Below are 20,396 nucleotides of genomic sequence, written 5' to 3'. Positions count from 1 at the left end.
TGCGGGAAACTACCAAACAGATTTTAAAATCTTTTTCACCATTAGAAAGGTTCATTATCCAAGATTGCTATAGGCTATATTTTATCTCAAAATTGCCATGCGAGCGAAGATACGGGCAACATGTAGTAATTTGTATCTCGCTTCTCGTGTATCGCTGTCAGTGTAGCAAATGCCTTGTCGACTCTGGTGTCTTGTTATCGTTTTCGCGGCGGCCGGCTGATCTGTGGACAGTTCAGTTCTAATGGCGTTCAAAATAACTGTATTATTTTTGGTGCTTTGCTATGTGGGCTGGATTTATTGTGGTATGATTTAAACTCTTTATATTATTTTAAACCCCCGACGCAAAAAAGGGGTGTTGATAAGTTTAACGTGGCTGTCTGTGTATCTGTCTATGATTTTCGTTTACTTTTTTTTTTGTGCCATAGATAATTTTATGCCGAGTGTTCGTAGTAATGTTTCATAAAAATCGGTTCAGCCGTTCAAAAGTTGAAGCGAAATGAATATTGAAAGTCAGGGTTTTTTTATTTGTCTAACAAATTAACTTGTTTTCAATTTTTGAACCGACTTCCTTCCTACTAAGCAAAAACAAGCAAAAACAAAGTACCTACCTAGTTACCTACTGAATGGAAGACGCTGCCAAGTTAAACCTATCTATACTATTATTATAAAGAGGTGAGCGTTTGTGAGTTTGTATGTTTGAGCCGGGTAATCTCCGAAACTGCCAAACCGATTTCAAAAATCCTTTCACCATTAGAAAGGTACATTGTCCAAGATTGCTATAGGCTAATTTTATCTCAAAATTCCCACGGGAACAAAGCCCCGCGCAACATCTAGTCTTTGTATAAATTGCCTGACTAATCATATACAGAGCCCATTCCTTTACTTGGCACTGACTTCCATTTAAGTACCTAGGTAGCACATGCCTTACTTAATTATGACATGATTTTGAGTGACATGGAAGACAGATCAATTTAAAAAATAAATATATTTTGTATTGATGTTATTTTCGACAATTGTCTAAAATTATATATTGGACCGAGTGTTTTGATTCAACGTGACGATTCAAAAACCGGTTCAGATATGTGATATAACCGTATATGTACAAATAATCGGGGTCATTAAACAAATAAATAACTCCGCCTATGTTTGGCCTGCAGACTTCACTATATTTATTCCAAAAGTAATCAAAATCGGACCAGCGTTTAGTCGCGAAAGCGTACTTAATAGACTGACTTCTACAATGTTTGGATATTACTTATTTAGTTGCATTGTACTGTTTAATTGTATATGGGCAGCGATGATCGCTTACCATTTGGTGATCCGCTAGCTCGTTCATCGTCCTATTCCACAAAAAAATATATACGTAAGATTTATTTGTTAGAATTATTGAAAATAGTTTTGATACTTGATAGAGGCTATAGAAAAAATAAGTATCTGAAATATATAACCTTGCTTGTATATTCACATTGAATGTAATCATAAAATCATACTGTATGACGGACAGACAATTGTCTGTTTGATTTTAAAACGATCGAGGAAGTTGTGAAACACAACCCTTTCTTTGCAGTCGGATAAAAATGAAAGAGGAAGCTCAGATTTCAAACATTAATGTCTTATGTTTAGTCTAGACTGAATTGTATGGCGAGTACTTCTATCACTAGAATTATCATTGTACGTTCTCCCGTGGATGTCGTAGGTGGCGACTATGGGATAAGAATAGTCTTGACAGCGAATAGACAACAACATAGTCCCAAGAATAGGACCAATGCATTATTGTAATATGCATGAAGTGACGGTGCACCCAGGATCGACTCCTGACGACATACAACAATAAAAATTTATTTCTTTTTTAGACAAACCTTGCGCGGCTCGGCTTATTAAGGGCGAGTCTGTAGTCTGCGTGTGTAATGCTACCTATTGTGATGATATCACGAGGGAAAAACCGCAAAATGACACTTTCATTATGTACACGTCCACTAAGGTAAGATTTTATACGAGTTTTCTTCGTCATTTCTTTTCGGCAGTGGTCGTGCCGAAATGTCAGTAGTTTGTAGGTTTGTGAGAATACTTTATAACATAAAATTTGACGTGAAAAAGTGTATGTGAAGTTTTTTCTGAATAAATGATTGGATGGTTTCACGTAATCCGCTGTCAACTAGGATTTAAGTTTAGTTTTTCGTATAAGTAGGTATATCTTTGTTTTTCAAATTTAAGTTTCCTTTAGAACTCAATCTATTACTTACCAATTTTTTTTTTATTTCTAGAATTATTTCAGTTCAAAAATCGACATAAGTATGTTAAACTCATGGTTTTTTGCAAATATTTTCTTTCTTTCGTTCCAACAAATTGAAAAAGATAAATCTTTGTTAATTGAAATTGTTTAATGCACAAATTCAGTTTCATTTTTGTATTTCAGGGCGGTGCCCGGTTTGAGAAAGTTACAGGCCGGTTACAAAATTATAAACATGTGTGCGCACAAGGTGTTTTTTTTTTAAGTTATACATATATTTATTGTAGACACTAGGAATATGAATCACTAATTTTTCATATCAGCTTCATTAAAAATGTGTTTGTTTAATTTTATAATAAAAATAAGTAAGTACTTATTAAAATTAATAAGCCATTATAAGTGTTGTCGAAAGAACAAAATTCAACATTTTTTTCATCAACGAATATAATTAAATTATAAAAATATAAAATTTAAGCTTGTTTTAATTAAATCGGAATAAAAGGTAGTGCGCATGTCCAAGTCTAAATATAAATTAGTAATTTACCGTTTGGATTTTTTTGTCGACTCTGTTATAGGTACTGTATAAATTAAAAGTATACGATGGAGAATGTATTCGTTGGATTAACCAGAAATTTTATTTTATTTCAGATTGCATAAAGACAGAATTTATTTTGGAGCCCAATGTCAGGTTCCAGGAGATAGTTGGTTTCGGTGGCGCGGTCACCGACGCCGCGGCAATCAACTGGATGAATTTAACTGACCTACAGCTTAGACAGAGTCTTATCGAGTAAGTATAATCGTATTGTAAAACAACGCTATCGCTAGTACCACTACATATATAAAACAAAGTCCACTGACGTGTCTGTCTGTCTGTCTGTTCGCGGTCAAACAAAAAAGACAGCAATACACAGCACAATCACAACTCCTGAGGAAGGTTTAGGTGTAAGTTAGTTTAAAACAGTGTTGCCGTCCCGATAATGGCGGGACGCCCCGATTTTTGACTCAAGAATTTGTACCGCACGGGACACAGCACTGTCCCGATTTATCTTATCTAAATAAGAAGCAAAAAAAAAACGACATCGGCATCGGTGCTTTTTGTTTTTATTCTTGTAAATTTTGTTCTTATTGAAACTTTGAAAAAAAAAAAAATACATGTACTAATTATTTATTTGCTTTTATTTATATTGTGTCCCGCGTTTGACGAAATAATCTCGCTTTTCACTCATGAGACTTCAAAAGCCAGGCTTTAGACGTGGGAACTCAACAGTTTATTGCACGGACCTGATATTTTTGACACGTACATTGAATGTAATGAGTAAGACAACAATAAAAGTTTGTGTCAAAGATTAAATTTTTGTAATAAACTTATTTTGTATTTCAGCTCATATTTCAGCGCGTCCGGCCTGGAGTATAACATGGCTCGTGTCCCGATCGGCGGCACTGACTTCTCCACCCATCCTTATGCATATAACGAGCTACCTGTAAACGACGCCAACCTCACAAACTTCTCTCTCAACGAAGAAGACAATAATTATAAGGTGTCTACGAGCTCCTGGACTTTGTTATGGAAATTTCGGGATAAAATTCTTTGAGCTCTCGACTTCACGAGTTGGATTTCGGGCCACGAAGCTCAAAGTCGCGTAAAAAATAAATTACATTTTTAAGATTTGTTTGTGACTGTACAATCTACTAGATTGTACAATAACGTTATTTATTCAGTTGCCTAAGTTATATATTTGACGACCTCGGTGGCGCAGTTGTAAAGTGCTTGCCTCTGAACCGAGAGGTCCCGGGTTCGACCCCGGTCGGGTCATTATGGAAAATGATCTTTTTCTGATTGGCCCAGGTCTTGGATGTTTATCTATATATGTATTTATTATAAAAATATAGTATCGTTGAGTTAGTATCCCATAACACAAGTCTCAAACTTACTTTGGGGCTAGCTCAATTTTTCAAGTGTCTCACCTTGTGGTCCATATGTGATGTTATTCTAGGATTCAACCACACTAAATTCATATGCAGTTCCCTCTTTGGGAGCCGGACCTGGTCGACAATCAATTTTCGCTCATAAGGATAATGCATTGTCATCTGGACTAAAGCCACGTGTAAAATTTCATGTTCGTGAAGTAAATTGTTGAGGAGTTACCTCGTTAGGAGCCGGTCCTGGTCCACCATCTTGCATATCACAACATATTGCAATGTATATAACACTAGAAGTTGCCCGGTGCTTCGCTCCCGTGGGTATTTTGAGATAAAATAGTATACAGCCTGTAGCAATCTTTCTAATGGTAAAATACTTTTTGAAATCGGTTCGGCAGTTTCGGAGATTATCCGCCTCAAACATACAAACTCACTGACCCTTACCTCTTTATATTAATAGTATAGATTACAAATTAAATAAAAGCTTGTTAACTAATTGTTTATAGATTCTCATCCACGTCTGTTACAGATACCAATGCTCAACGCAATAAAGCGGGCAGTGACGGCGCCGCTATATGTCGTCGCTACAACCTGGTCTCCGCCACGCTGGATGAAGACCAATGGTGAATGGTACGGATTCACCAAATTGAAACACGAATACTACGAGACTTACGCTCTTTATCACATCAGGTAAGATTTGGCTTTTGTTTTGCTTTTCAAGCTGAAATTGATACATAATTTCGGAAAACAACTAACTGCGAAGGTCGCACAGACAGACGGACAAATGGATGGACAGACGAACGACGAATGAGTGATTTTATGGAGGTTCCGATTTTCCTTTGTAGGAACGGAACCGTAGAAAGTAAGTATATTATTAAACGGCCTATCCAACAATCGGATTCATGTATAGTTTTTATCCATTAGAAAGAAAACTTTGTGTGGAAACACATATGTGTTTCCAATAATATTATTAGAGATAGTATTCGATATAGATATAGTAGTTTTATAAAATACAGTTTTAAAAGAGAAAACCGCTAATGTAAATTTGTTATTATAACACGTTAGTTCATTCAAGTAAATGTTTTTTAAATGGGAGAAAATCACCGTCACCGTTCTTTAATTTTGAATTCGCATCGCAGAACCAGAGGCAAACTGTGATCACATGTACAAATATTTGTTTGCCCTGTTTTAACTTCTCACGTTAGAATTGGCAACGAAAGATGCCAAACACTATTGGAAAATGAAGGAGAAAAAGTAGGAAAACGGAACCGCATTAGATGGCAGAATGAATTACACACTTAACATCTGCCCCCATCTCTCAGAATCCCTACTATTGCCACCAGTAGAGGTGTTTCGTTGCCTGTGTTTTGGTGTTAGAGAAAACATCGACAACATCAAATCGCAATTACAGATTTTTGGAGCAGTACTTCAGCCACGGTATTCCGGTATGGGCCATCACCACCACGAACGAGCCTGTCAACGGCGACCTCTTCTTGTCCCACTTCAACTGTCTCGGATGGACTGCTGGAGACATGGTATCGTTTTTAAATTTGTTCAATGAGCCTCTCTCTCACTTGAGTATGAGATGCATTGGGGCAGAGAATACCTAACTGTTTACCTTAGGCATACCTGTTTAACGCTGATAAAATGTCATATTGTAATCTAACTGATAAAATAACTGTTTGATAAATCTGCCAGAAAGTGATTTGTCGGTAGCCAACTAACACTTGTAAAACATAATGTTTAAATGTAAAACATAACGTTTGACGCCCCAAGCACAGATTACATAATACCCCAGTACCCCAAGTAATATGATCATGAAGAAGGCTGCAGCCTGAGGGTTGGTTTTCTAATAAATGTCAATTCTAATAATTCAACTATTTTCAAGAAAGCTTGGAAGAGAGTACACTAGCTATAAAGCTGCTTCTTTCTTATCTTTCTAGTTTCCCTCTTTAGAATTTTTGTGTCTTGTTTTTGGTTCATTGAAGTGTTACTTTACATATAATTGAAGAGAAATTGATTTTTTTCTGTTTACTCCTTCAGGGTTTCTGGATAGCCAATCACCTGGGACCCATGCTTCGTAACTCGACCTACCGCGATGTGAAGATTCTAAGTGTCGACGATCAGCGACTGAATGTTCCGTATTTCTTTAATTTGGTAAGCTATTTTTACAAGTTTTTGTTTAACTTGGCCTTTAGTGTTGGTCTAATTTTGTTTTTGACCAATTTTCCACCGTCCGAATTATTTGAAATGTGGAATAATGACAATGCATATTGTTATGGTGAAACAGGGTTGGCTCCCAAGGAGTAAAATCAGCCATTTATTTGTTTTTATAGATGTTTGTCTACAGTTCTTTGTATTGTATGCGTTGCACCCACGATAAGATGTCGAATGTTATCGAGTTATTCGATAGACTCACTTATTCGTATAAGTTTAACGTGTCTGTGTATCTGTTTGTTTTTCTGTGGCATCGTAGCAGCTAAACGGCTGAACGGATTTTGATCTAGTTTTTCATTTGAAAGATAATTTAATCGAAAGTGTTCAAGTGCGTTTAGCCGATTGGAAATAGCTCTTTCCCAGTACACGACATGATGCCAGCAACTTCGGAAGGGGGTTTCTTAAATTTAATTTTTTATTTAGGTGTTTCTTAATTGCATTAAATTTCAAGATGGTGATGAAACACAAGGATGCTCTTCAATACATAGATGGAATAGCAGTTCATTACTACACAGATTTCATCGTTCCTCCTTCAGTCCTCGACGTCGTCTCCAAGAGCTACCCTGACAAGTTCATTATCAATACAGAAGCGTGTGAAGGTACCTATTTCATTTTCTTCAATACCTATAATTTTTCTTAAATTTGTATCGAGGACTTCAATATGTATATTCTTAGAACCGACAAGATTATCTTCTACAATGTTGTACCTACTACAAATATATATTATAATTTTATGGCTTTCATTTGGCAGGTATATCCTACTAATATTATAAATCCGAAAGTTTGTGAGAGTGTTTGTATGTTTGTTACTCTTTCACGCAAAAATCTGGGTACTGGAAACTGGACGGATTGTTATGAAATTTGGTACACGGGTAGAATATAACCTGGAATAACACATATCGAAGCCACGAGGCGCAGCTAGTATACCTTTTGTCAGTTTGCCTGTTCGCGATAAACTCAAAATTTTTCGGATTTTCTTGCGGTTTTCACCAATAGATAGTGTGATATCCCTGAGGAAGGTTGAGGTGTATAATTTATTATGGTTTTACCCGGGCGAAGCCGTACCGGGTCGCTAGTTGCTTAATAGATTTCTGAATTTCTGTTATGATAAACACAATCTGTTTCAGGATCCCAGCCGTGGGAAAGGAAAAAGGTTATACTGGGATCATGGGAGCGAGCCGTTAGATATATCAAAGACATTATTACGGTACGTAGTTGTGGCGTGTTTCCTGGCCTAGAATAGAACTACTCCATATTCTCCCATGGACGCGGTGCGAGGCTAATAGGGATATAAAGATTTATGATCCTTACCTTTTTTATAGGACTTGAATCACAACCTCGTTGGCTGGATTGATTGGAACCTATGCCTAAACAAAGATGGTGGTCCCAACTGGGCTAAAAATAACGTCGATTCCCCCATCTTAGTCTTCCCTGAAGCCAACGAGTTTGTCAAGCAACCAACGTTCTACGCCCTGGGCCACGTGTCCAAGTTTATCCAGAGGGGGTCCAGGAGGATCCAGTGTACTGAGAGGAAGCCTCTCCTGGCTTGGCCTGTTGATGCTGTGGCAGTTGTCACTCCTGGGGAGGAAACAGTAGTGGTCGTCATGTATAGCAGGTAATCTGTCATTTATTTTATTTGTTTGTGAAGAAAACCAACAGCTTTAACAAGTTCTATAGGTAGTTCATGATCTTCATCATCATATTACTTGTGCCCTGAATGTAAACACTCTATGAATTTGACCGTTTCTTACGGCAGTCGGTGATCTGGACTTCCGCTCCGGTTGGCACATATAAATTAGTTAACTTTAATTTTACCGTAAAACGGTGCCCTAAATTACTTTTGAAAAATAAATACTTATACACTTTTAATATGTATTTTCAGAGACAAAAAGGACAAAGCGATAAAAATAAAACTAGGAGACAAACAAGCAGAGCTGATTCTGAGAGGGAATTCAATAACAACGATCGAGTTGCCATACAAAATTAAATCATCTAAATAGATTAATGTACTGTCGTCATTCGAAAAGAAGATGCCTGTGATTTAACATGGATTTAACAAACATTTCATGCCATAAAAGATGGAAGGCGCATTGCCAGCGGGGACAGGGAGGGGCTGCTGTTTACTCGTATCACTGATTATTAGTATTTAAAAAAATAATGGATACAATTAAACCTTATGATTTATTCTTTAATTTTTTTTGCCGGAGGAACGTACATAATTTTCTATGATCTATAGGGTAGTCTACTCTGGGCTCGTTCAACGGCTGAGAAAGAAACTGGACATAAGTTCAGTTGAGAGGATCAGATCAGATCTATAGATCTGATCTGATCCCTACTGATATTAGCGTAGAATCTCACATATATTTCTTTTAAAAACCTGACAATTGTAGTCCTTGATCCCTAAGTCGCCAGCGGCAAAGCATTCATACAACAACGAAGAGGATGTGAGTAATTTTGTTACATAAATCTGAATACATGCAGTCGTGTCGTGTCGTGACCCCACTGAGTCATATCTCAACGTTTGTTTACTCGTTGATACCTATTAGGTAAGTGAACGAATTTTAAAATAGTGCAAACATGTAGTAATTTTTTTATTAATCGAAAAAACAATTTTGTTTTTTTTAAAGTCGAATTTCGAAAGTTATGCCCATTTTCTTTTATCTATGGTTACGTCAATTGGGTCTAAGCTTTTTAAATTTCTAGAAACACAAATTATGTAAAAGAAGCTATCTGGCATTTGAAACGTCGTTATATTGATTTCGAACAAGAAAAAATCGAACAGAAAACATTTGTGGGTTAGGTAATAACTATATGCCTCAAGTATTTTTTGAAGAACGTTAAAGAAATGAATTTGTCCATCAAATTCATTTAAAACTTATTTAATGAAAACCTAAAAACCTTTTGTAGTTGTTTTAAAGACATTAGGATAATGCGTAAGTATTTACATTTACGCGTGATAGGGACCAACACTGTTTAAATTAGTTTCTTTAGGCATTTCTTATCAGCATTGGTTGTTCCAAAATGTCAGTAGTTTGTAGCTTTTTGAGAAAATATTACATAATACAACATTTTACGTGAAAAGTGTCCGTGATAATCTAATTTCTGAACGAATTATTTAAATTTGTTGGTTAAAAATGTGTTAAATTTCTGTTCTGTCCTCGCAGTCAATGTTGTTCCAGTCGCTGTTGAGACAGCTGGTCCATGGTGTCCCGAAGCTAAGGACTTGGTGATATTACGGTACCGTGGTTTTAATTTTAATATCCTGGACGATATCACGCCAGCACTTCTTGTGTTTTCCCTTTCTTGGAACAGTAGAACAAATCATAACTACCATTATAAATGCGAAAGTAAGTTTTTTTATTTGTTTGTAACCTCTTCACGTTCATACTTACCTAACCAATCTTTATGAAATTTTGCCTAAATCTAGATTGAAGTATGGAGAAGGACATATAACTGTTATCACGGAAAAATAACTGTACCCGTGGGATGAGCGCGGGCGAAGCCGCGAGCAAAAGCCAGTAGAACAAGCGGAAGCGGCAATCATTGGTTCTCTACGTAAACCTTGAGTCTGAGTCACACAAACCAGAAAATTGCACCGCCCAGGACAGGTAGGTATGAATAGTAAGAGGGATATTGTAATCTACCGTCAATCTTAATCATTTTATTGAATCCACTTGTAGGTGAACAGGAAACTGCATTTAGTACTGGTGAAGTTGTTACGTTCTTATTTCCACCCCTAGCTAAAGTAACAAAAGCGTAGTGTAGAACGCTTGAGTTTTACAAGCTTTTATACTTGCAATATTATGTGTTTTTTTTTTGTTGTCGGCCCAGCCTACCCACTAAACCCCTGGGGCGTTTTCACGCTGCCGTTATGGGGGACGTCACGGGGTCGCTAGGCATTTCACCGCGACGCCCCCCCGGCCGGCCTTTCGGCCCCGACCTGGGCGGGCAGCAAGCACAAGTGCTAACCACCCGCCCCTTACGCCACGCGAGCGTGGCGCGGACCATCAAGCCCACTCCGCACACCAGTCAGAAAGCTGACGGGGAGAGCGGGCATCACATCAAGTTACCCTGCTCGAACCTCTATGGCGCAGGCGAGTTTGCAATGAATTTGGGTAGATTGACATGTTGTAGATTATATGTTCGGGTGGAGTCTTGTAACTCAATTTTGGAGAAGATATCTTCAACTGCTTGAGCTGAAATTTTGTACACACGTTAAGTTTTGATGACAATACATTATTATGATTAGTATGACCTGAGGGTGCATTCGGGGACGGCTTCCGACCCGGAAACTCCTCAACGGTTTACTGCACGGACATGATTTGAATGCATGATCTCTCTGACAACAGTATTGCATTTTGTGTCAACACAGAACCCCAGTTTTTAACTAAGACATGAGTAGAGCAATTTAGCAGTGAAATTTCGCATATTTTATTATGCTGTAACGTTGAGTGGTGCTAACAAATATGTACAAAATAAAATCATTTTACCTTTTTCATGGTCCTAAAATAAAAAAAGCGTATTTTTGAAACAAGGCGGCGTTAGAATAGAACTACAGCCCCATTTAGACAAGTCCTTCAGCCAAGGAGAATACAGCCAGAAATGTCTTCAGCCAACTTGTGGCTATTTATGTTTATTGAAAAGTTTATTTACGTACATACGTAGATTTTTGTTCACAAATGGAATGCACTGGTTCCAAGGACCTTGTACGGTATATATTACTGCTCTTTTACGAAGTTTGTTAAACGAATGTTCTACTTGCGAAAACCTAGACAAAATAATGATTCATATTTAAATTTAGTTTATGTGATGGTTATATATGTTTCTGTATTGAATTGTAACAAATACACTGTGACACACGGTTACAAAGCATTGAGACATAAGGCCGTGTACTAACACTATAAATTATAATTCATAACACTATAATTTTTCGTATTAAAAAAAAAATATTTTTGCTCTTTAGAAAATTTTATTACTTTCAAATTACTACTTCAAAATAATAAAACTAAATGAATAAAAAACGAATTAAAATAATATTGGTTTTAATAAGGTTTTAAAATTTCTTTCATTGCAAGATCTCAATGCTTTTGGCTCTCATATCGGTAAGTATTTAATATTCAACTTGCTACCGGTGAACGGATATATAGGTACATAATAAGGTAACCTGTATGCTGGTAGACAATGTTCACCAGATTCATCAAAAATTAAGGCTGCCTATTTGTCTATATCTTGCGAGATTTGCCAACATAGGTGATCAGGTAAAGTAAAATTAAAGAAAATAAGAACTGGGGGCTACCAATAAACATACAAATGTAACACGTTACCTAACCACATACTGTCTCTTTTTCTGCTGTAAAAGAAAAGAGATACACACGATCTCTCTTTTTGAAAACGGTAACGTGCTACACGTGTTTATATGTTTCATTATAAATACGTCTTCTGGTGTGCTGTGTGTACATAACTTTATGGCTTCTGAGATGAGTCACGGACTCATATCGTCATAATGGACTTACGTTTACCTCGATTGACCGGTTTCAAAGCGCTTCAATATTACGAATGTGCTCCTATCATTGTGGATCGAAACCTTAGGAATAAGTAGGTATTATTAAAGAATCAAGGACTTATTATGGAATGAAAGAATATTTTTATTTTAAACTGGCGTTCTCACACACATAAAACAAAATAAGAAAAGAACTTAGGTGCTAATTAAAAAATGTTATTATAGTATTGATGACTTCTTATTTAACAATAATATTGAATGTAATGAGGAATTGTAACTGTTATTATTATATTTTTTTTCTTGACATGTTAATTACAATTTTTAAATTTTTGCATGCTTTGAAAGTAATAGGCACTGAGCATCAATCTGTAACATCTTATATCACCTACATTTATGCAAATAAATTATTTGATACTGAAAATAATCGAAATAACAGTGAAAACTGCATAAAAATATACCTATGGTGATAGCTTAGACTTTGTGTTTACATATTTTGTAGTGATTAGCTAAACCCCATCATAAAACATCTTATGTCAGCTTCACTCTATCGCTGAACTTATAAAGATGCGCGAACGAACACTCTACGCAGTGTTCGTATTGTGTTCGTGTTTGTATGAAAATGAAAGCTTTTTACTGAAATGAAAAACAATCATAATGCACCAAAATTCGGCGAAATGTTTTGCGATCATGTATAGCTAGCTGGCTTTACACCTTCTATACTAAGTAGATATTTTTCTTTTAGTCTTAAAGCTAAACTATCAAAATACGTACAAGAATTTTAAATCTAAATTATCTTCAATACTTGCAGGCACGATGAATAATGTTTCAAGTTTCTTTTGTTTTTTAAATGCGATTAAACATTTATCGTAATCTCAAGTTACAAGTTGAAAGGTCATCGCTTTGTATTGGAATGACGAATGATGTTTCTCACAAAAATATGGTTCACAGTTTGTATGACACTTTCAGTTATTGTAGTCATGACTCATGTACCTACTGTCAACTGCTTTGTAACTGCTGTCAAGACAGCAGAATATATATATATATATATATATATATATATATATATATATATATATATATATATATAAATCCTAATGTAACACAAACCATGATGTAGTTTAAAGAGTAGGTACATTCCATTTGACACCGCATCGGTAACGGAAATATCTGTCAACAACGATCCAATGCAGTTGCAAAATGACACCCGTTGTCGTCCCCGATGATGATCAATCACAATGTCCCATTGTGTTTCAAATTGAGAACATTTTGCCACATTTTTGTTGCTTACAGAGTAAATGAGCGATTTTTTCAATTGATGTGAACTTTCCGTTATAATTTTTTTCTTAAAAGTTCGATTTCTTCACAGCTGAAAGAGACCGTAGATCACAGTATTTAATTTACACTTTTAATTTAATACTTATAAGCGTTACTGAGAAAAAGACTTGAACTACGAACAGCGAGACAGATGAATACGAGAGGGAAGGGAAAGAGTTAACTCAATTATGGATGAGAAAGAAAAAGGCAAAAGTTGTATCGTTCTTTTAGAGATAGAGCACGCAGGAACTAAGTTCTGATATAGATGAGGAATTTCGTTCAGTTATAAGAAATTGATTGAAGATTTCATTTTTAGGTTAAAGCGAAACTATTATTTTTCTAAGGTAGCCAGTACGGTTTCTACCTGACGAAAGGTTTCAACAGTTTTACTTTCTTGTCAATATGAAAAAAAAAACCGTTTAGATCTACTGAACCTTAGGCTTGATATAGGTCAAAATCAGTTTTACAGACATTATAAGTAGTTATCTATAGCAAGGTAAATAGACCTATCTGCAGACAACAGTCTTCCTTCCTCGTCAACACCCTGTTTTCATTAAATTAATCTTAATTAACAAACATTTCTCAGAATATTGTACGCGGTAGTGTCATCACATAAAACTACCTGAAATTGCAAAGTAGCAGTTATTACAACTGCATAAAAGCTCAAAACAGGGTAACGTGACATGCAGTCGATTGTACAGTTGAGTTCCAATGACACATACATTATTTTGAACGCGCGCTTCTATATATGAATGGAGACTTGTATTCGTTTCAGTCTGTCGTTGACCGTAGCGGAGAACGCACGTTATTTGTGATAAATATGAGGAGTTTGCTATTATTTGGAGCCCTGCTGGCGGCCTGCCATGGGGTCTACTCACACACCTACCACCTGGGGGAGTGCCCCATTGTGGAGCCCATGCCGGGATTCGAAATGAATCGGGTAAGTTTTTTACAGCACTATTTATTTAATATCGTAATTCAAGTTTTCTGTATTGTGATTGTATTATTATGTGCGATCTAACTTAAATAACAGGAAATACATTGTGGAAACGGGTCCGGACCCGTGGAAACATTCAGTCCTAATACACGTCTTACCTATTATCTCAATGTTTTACAAATAAATCACTCTCACTTGTAATTATTTTATAAGTTTGTCTTATCTGGCAACTTGATCCCAAAAATTGCAGTTTGAAATTCAAATTTTGGTAAGAATAATGTATAATTTACATAAATGACAATCCTAATTTACGTACTAGTTACAATTACAACTTTCTTAGATGTACGTAATGTACCTAGTACGTAATTAATAAAAAATATCTGCATTGCGTTAAACCATTAGGTACATATAATAGCTGAGTTTAAGTTAATTTTATTGTTATTTACGACTCAAAAGTGTCTTATCACACTTGTAATTACTGGAACTGTGTGTGGAGTTCAAAAGGTTATCAATATGAATAGTTAGACGCACAATTTCTGATCTTCACTGACGAGAAAATGCTACAGAAATTTTGTAAATAGCTTTGTAAAATAACTTGTTATTTTAGACGTAGGGGGGTGGGTCGAAATATACGCGAGTGAAGCCGAGGGTCAGAGCTAGATTATTACAGTCAGATGCGACCTAGAATGTGTCAAATGGTAAACAATATAATTTATCGGCCTCATAAACCGGTCACACAGGAGATTGACACCGGTGACTCAGACCTAACGCTGACATTCTTTGTCTTCGAGATAACATACTTACTAGATATTAGAAAATTTAGAAAATACTGAGAAGTTGACCGAAATCACGGAATAAGTTGATCGGTTTTGTTGGTCGTTATGAAAAACTAAGGAGTAATATATTGAATTGGCATCTCATTGGGAAAGATGACGAATATTTAACTTAAAAGAACGTTGAAGAAATAAAGAAAGGGATGGATGGACTGTGTGAGGCAGAAGGAGTACGAGTGGACGCGATTATGACAGGAAACAGATACATAGATATGGATAGAGAAGATATATTTTGCCGACCCGAAATGGTGGCAAATGATAAAAAAGATTATGATGTTGAATCTCGCCCCGTGATCTCTAGTAAAGATAATAGCGCCACACTAAATAAAGTGTCCAATCGATCTATAATCAACTACACACACTGGTACACGAGTGCAGGATGACTACAAGCAGGGAGAGATGGCGGGACATCGTACGGCGAGCCACACCTGCCTCCCAGAATCAAAAACCATGTTGACCACGACCACTCTGTCAAGAGTGATACGAATAAGATGATGATTAATTACCTAGACGTTGTGTTTCACTGTTGCACTCGTCTCTTTCTATTGTAAATTAAGTAATATTGATAGGAATTTATCAATATCGTCCCGCAATGTTCTCCTTGGTACATCTTTTTCCTCTATCTATACTATATATATATATATATATATATATATATATATATATATATATATATATATATATATATATATATATATATATATATATAAGAGGTAAACGTTTGTGAGTTTGTATGTTTGTTTGCGGGTATTCTCCGAAACTACCGAACCGATTCAAAAAATTCTTTCGCCATTATAAAGGTTTATCCAACATTGTTATAGGCTATATTTTGTCTCAAAATTCCCGCGGGAGCGAAGCCCCGGGCAAAATCTGGTCTTAATAAATTTAACTTCCATTTTTAACCTTCTTTTAGTAATAGTACAATCAATATAGTGCAAATATGATTGCAAAGTTGGGATAGGTACCTATGTTAATTATTATTTACTTACTTAATATAATATCATTTTTACATGAAATTACAACTAGAAGAAGAAAAAAAAAACAATTAAAAATCATTGCATATGAAGTTCAAGTATCTAAAATGTTGGTTGTAAACTTCATGTACAGCATTGTACAGGTTATGTAAAACTCACAATACTATTCGCGATCCAAATCACATTTGCGTAATAATCGTAAAAGGTCAATTCGATTATACAATATGAATGAAACAAATATCGATACTTTTATGGAATTTGGCGGCAAACAAGCAAGCGTAACAGATGGTAAGTGATCACCGCTGACTAAAACAACTGCAGTATCCCATCACAGGATCGTGGCCGCCCTTTTCAAGAACGTTGCCCGTTGCTCGGCTTGCAAGGCTCCGATATCGTATCGACACTTTCAGTTACTATCAACACACGTGAACCTTATTTATGAAAGTCATTGTTGTTGTATTCGTATGTAAGTACCGACAGCAGCCTATATTAATGTAGTTACTAAAATAAAATATCTTTAAGTATTATTTACTAGGGGCCCGACCCGACTTCGCTCGGGTAAAACATAATAAATTATACACCTAAACCACACTGTCTATTGGTGTAATCCGCATGAAAATCCGTGCAGCAGTTTTTGAGTTTATCACAAACAGACAAACAGACAGAGAGACGCGGCAGAGGACTATGTTTTATAATATTATAAGGATTTATTTTTATGTTTTCTTCTTCACAGTCGTATTCCTCATAACTGATTCATTACATGGAATGAAATACACTTAACAACTTTCTTGGCATTATTAATGGAGTGGTTTGACATTGCCTTTTCCATTTCACATACAAGTGTGCAGGTTTCCTCACGATGTTTTTCCTTCACCGGAAGCAAGTGGTGGTCGATGAAAACTACTATACATGAGTCAGATTGGTATACAAACTCATGTGGCACGTGTAGGATTCGAACGTGGGATCTTTCGATCCACAGGCGGGGACCATTACACCACCACCACATCTTTATGTTTATTATAATTAAGTTTGTTTGTAAACTGTCTATTGCGCACAAAAGAAATGCGTACCTACAAAGAAAGCAGTAGAAAAGTGCTGCACAAATTTAAATTTATATCTAATTGGTTTTCGTTTTGTAGAATCACAGTACAAGTAGAAAGAGAATATTACCTTTTACATAGCTCCTATTATTTTAATTGTACAGAACGACGATAAGGATATAAAACAAGTTGAAAATATACTTTGAAAGTTATAGTACTTTATTGTATTGGAAATTCTATTAGGCGTATTACTGGAGAAAAAATAGCAATCTTATAATATAACCACGCGCAAAGTTGTCGCGTCATCTCGTTCTTGACCGTCCTCCCTTTCTCGATCATCTCATCTCCCGGTTCCTTCCGCAGTCAAAAAGTGTCGAAGTTTTTATTAATTTAGTGGTAGACCAAGGAAGTATGCAAAAAAAAAATATTTTGAAAATAGATGTATAAAAATATTTTTTGCTGTCTGTACATCAGTTGGCAGTTCTCACCGTATGCGTATGCGCAACACATGTTCACCGACGTCCACAGTGCAAACTGTACTATATATATTACAATAATGAATGCAAATAGACTGACAATGGGTATATATATGCATTGTTATGTTATAAAAGTGTCTCTCATAACAATATAGTATTCCTAATGCACGAATCGTGAAACTGTCATCATATCATATAAAATTGATTGATTGAGAATCAGAATGTATACATGTCATGGAATTACTTTGTAGGTACGGAGTACCTACTACATGAACTTATATAAGTGTACTTAAATTACTTCCCATTGACCTGAAATCATAAAACATGGCTTATAATATAGATAGGATAAGGAAAAAATATACCGAAACTTGTAAATATGTAAATAATAACAAAAAAAAAGCGAATTTACGTTCCAATTTCTAAAGCAGTATTTTACAAAAGTCTAAAAATCCTTACTTTCTGTTTCCAGCTACTAGGAGTGTGGTACGTGATGCAGAAGACCTCCACTGCGTCACATTGCATCACATACAACTTCACCAAGACCCCGGAGCCAGGGAAATATGAGATCGAGCAGATTTCACAGCACTTCATACTGGGGCTCACTCCACTCAAGCATGATTACAAGTGAGTGGTGATTTCTTCTCAATCAAGCCAAAAAAATAAATAAAAAATATACATATAGGTGCTTATTGTAAAAAAATATATTAATTTCAGATACAAGGGAGTACTGACTGTTCCTGACCCATCAGTGCCTGCGAAAATGAAAGTCAACTTCCCTCTAAGTAAGTTTGTTTGAGTAATTGGAAGACCGTGGTGTGTAGTTCCCGTCCTAGAATAGGAATACACTATACTCATGGGTGTTGTACCCAGCGACTAAGGAATAAGAGGCAACACCATACGCAAAGGTTTTTTATGAAACTTGGTATTGAGGTAGTTGATAACTTGGATTAACACATAGGGTAATTGATTTTGTTCCGAAAGTACGCGATTCCTGTAGGATTTGATCCACAAGTCTGATAGTCAATGGCGCTTTATAAAGTACATGGCACTGCTCCATAAAAACGTAAGTATTTGAAAAATAATTATACAAGAGGTATATTTTATCTCAAAATTCTTTCTATTAGAACTATCAAAATATAAAGAGTAATTTTCAGGTGTGGCAGGATCAGCGAGCTACATCGTGCTGTCAACGGACTATACGAATTACGCGGCGATATTCACGTGCCAGCATCTGCCCATCGGCCACAGACGGTCCGCCACCATCCTCTCCAGAACGAAGGAGCTGGACAGGATGTACACTGACAAGGTATGACCCCAACTTAAGTATTAGATGTTAATAGTTTGCAGCTTCGAGAAGTATCGTTTGATTTAGAATAAGTATGATGTGAAAAAGTGCAAGCGAAAGTCTACTTAGCTTTAAATTCGCATGATCTTAAGCCAGGCTTTCCAACGTAACGCGCTTTGTAGCTACGTAAACATAAAATTTTATCTTCCTACCCAATAGTCCAACCAAATCTGTTAATCTGTCCAACCAAAACTGTAGAATACTCTTTATTATCAGCCGATTACAGAGTCGATAATAATTTTTGTGGTGGTGATAGAGCTAAATTATAATTTAGCCTGTAATATTTTCAAGGAAATGGTTGATATATCAACCATTTCCTTGAAAATATTACAGGGTGTTCTTCACCGAAAATAAAACAACAATTGTCTGAGAAATTCTGTTTTCTAGAAACTTGCCTTAAAATTTTCAAAATCAGAAATTTGAAAATTTTCTAGAATGTTTTCTGATTGCTATGCATATAACTTAATGCTGTCTTAGGAAATCAGTATACAGTTTACTCTTTGCATATTCAATAAGTGATATTTGATTTTTCGTATGTAGATGCGTCAGAAGCTCTCCTCCTACGGCGTGGATCCGTTCGACCTGTCCATCATCTCGCAGAGTGACTGTCCACACCACAAGCAAGGCGAGGGCGTCAACATCAACATCGACCCTGAGACCTTCTCCTCCCACAACATCGGCGAAGCGGTCAGAAGAACTGGTGGTGTTATAGGTTAGTTTAAATGATTCTGTTACTCATGCTTTAACTAATTATGAAAATAACAATGTTAACACTAAGAATGAATTAATTAAATCGCCTCCTACAAATGACAGAGAAAACATTGATGACATATCAGATAAGAAATGACTTATCCTCAGTGCCGCTTTCCAAATTTTCTAAAAGTAATATGTATTTTTCACAGCTAATGGTGTGGAATACGTAGTGGACGCTGGAAAGAAGGTGTATCATAAGGTAGCAGACAGCAAAGAGGACCTCACAGAGGCTCCATCTGGTAAACAGACGAGGAATTTGAATGCTGAAGCTGAGTGGCTGCCTTGAAACATACCTAGGTGCAATTGAAAAACTATTTACACGACGGCAAAAATATGTATTTATTTATTAAGACGTAGGCTATGCTCGTGACACTCCCGACACTCAAGTCACATGACACAGAAGAATTTTTTTCTTCATAATCACACTCTGAAGTTGGTTTGTCTTAAACACTAGTGTAGACATCTGACTTTTACGACTACTTACGGAAATCTAGTGCTTTTCTGTTAGTTTTTTAAACTTTCATATTAGTCATGGAAAATGCATCAAATAGGCGTTCTAGTCTATCAAATGGTAGTTTCTATGTTTCATTCTGTTTGGAACAGTTATATAAAATTAATTACCTCGTATCTATACCTTGTTGATAGTAGAGTAGAGACTCTTAGGTTCACAAAATTTAACCTGTTTAAATATAACCTGCTAGAGGAAGGCAATTTTTTATAATACTCAATTCTATAAGTGGTGGTTATGAAACCTGATAAACCATCGTATGAACGTCTAAAAGCAAGATGATATTGTAAATATAAAGTAGGTTTATAATTAACAGTAAATAAATTTCTTTACAAAAAAAAAATACGTT

General features: G+C 36.0%; 2 protein-coding genes across 2 annotated transcripts; both read left to right on the top strand.

Annotated features, from left to right (window-relative positions):
• The first annotated feature begins 156 nt into the window (after nucleotides 1-156).
• Nucleotides 157-8,553, top strand: LOC128679448 (lysosomal acid glucosylceramidase-like). The gene is made up of 12 exons (XM_053761718.1): nucleotides 157-302; nucleotides 1,854-1,981; nucleotides 2,417-2,480; nucleotides 2,879-3,017; nucleotides 3,612-3,768; nucleotides 4,680-4,840; nucleotides 5,562-5,685; nucleotides 6,194-6,307; nucleotides 6,819-6,966; nucleotides 7,495-7,574; nucleotides 7,690-7,982; nucleotides 8,250-8,553. Exons 1-12 carry the CDS (start codon nucleotides 242-244, stop codon nucleotides 8,365-8,367), a joined length of 1,587 nt encoding a protein of 528 aa, XP_053617693.1. The 5' UTR covers nucleotides 157-241; the 3' UTR covers nucleotides 8,368-8,553.
• Nucleotides 8,554-13,946: 5,393 nt separating this feature from the next.
• LOC128679452 (apolipoprotein D-like) lies at nucleotides 13,947-20,390 on the top strand. The gene is made up of 6 exons (XM_053761725.2): nucleotides 13,947-14,121; nucleotides 17,911-18,065; nucleotides 18,156-18,223; nucleotides 18,596-18,747; nucleotides 19,327-19,498; nucleotides 19,689-20,390. The coding sequence occupies exons 1-6, from the start codon at nucleotides 14,002-14,004 to the stop codon at nucleotides 19,823-19,825; spliced, it is 804 nt and encodes a 267-aa protein (XP_053617700.1). The 5' UTR covers nucleotides 13,947-14,001; the 3' UTR covers nucleotides 19,826-20,390.
• The last annotated feature ends 6 nt before the right edge of the window (nucleotides 20,391-20,396 follow it).

The sequence above is a fragment of the Plodia interpunctella genome, chromosome 21 (assembly GCF_027563975.2).
Source record: "Plodia interpunctella isolate USDA-ARS_2022_Savannah chromosome 21, ilPloInte3.2, whole genome shotgun sequence".
Taxonomy (NCBI): Eukaryota; Metazoa; Arthropoda; class Insecta; order Lepidoptera; family Pyralidae; genus Plodia; species Plodia interpunctella.
The sequence above is the reverse complement of the archived record's forward strand: the minus strand, read 5'-3'. Positions and strand labels throughout refer to the sequence as shown.

Coding starts and splice junctions, on each gene's coding strand:
- LOC128679448 (XM_053761718.1), top strand. CDS start 242: ATGGCGTTCAAAATAACTGTATTATTTTTGGTGCTTTGCTATGTGGGC. Junction 303..1,853: donor TGTGGGCTGGATTTATTGTG/GTATGATTTAAA, acceptor TTTCTTTTTTAG/ACAAACCTTGCGCGGCTCGG. Junction 5,686..6,193: donor GATGGACTGCTGGAGACATG/GTATCGTTTTTA, acceptor TTACTCCTTCAG/GGTTTCTGGATAGCCAATCA.
- LOC128679452 (XM_053761725.2), top strand. CDS start 14,002: ATGAGGAGTTTGCTATTATTTGGAGCCCTGCTGGCGGCCTGCCATGGG. Junction 14,122..17,910: donor CGGGATTCGAAATGAATCGG/GTAAGTTTTTTA, acceptor TTCTGTTTCCAG/CTACTAGGAGTGTGGTACGT. Junction 19,499..19,688: donor AAGAACTGGTGGTGTTATAG/GTTAGTTTAAAT, acceptor TATTTTTCACAG/CTAATGGTGTGGAATACGTA.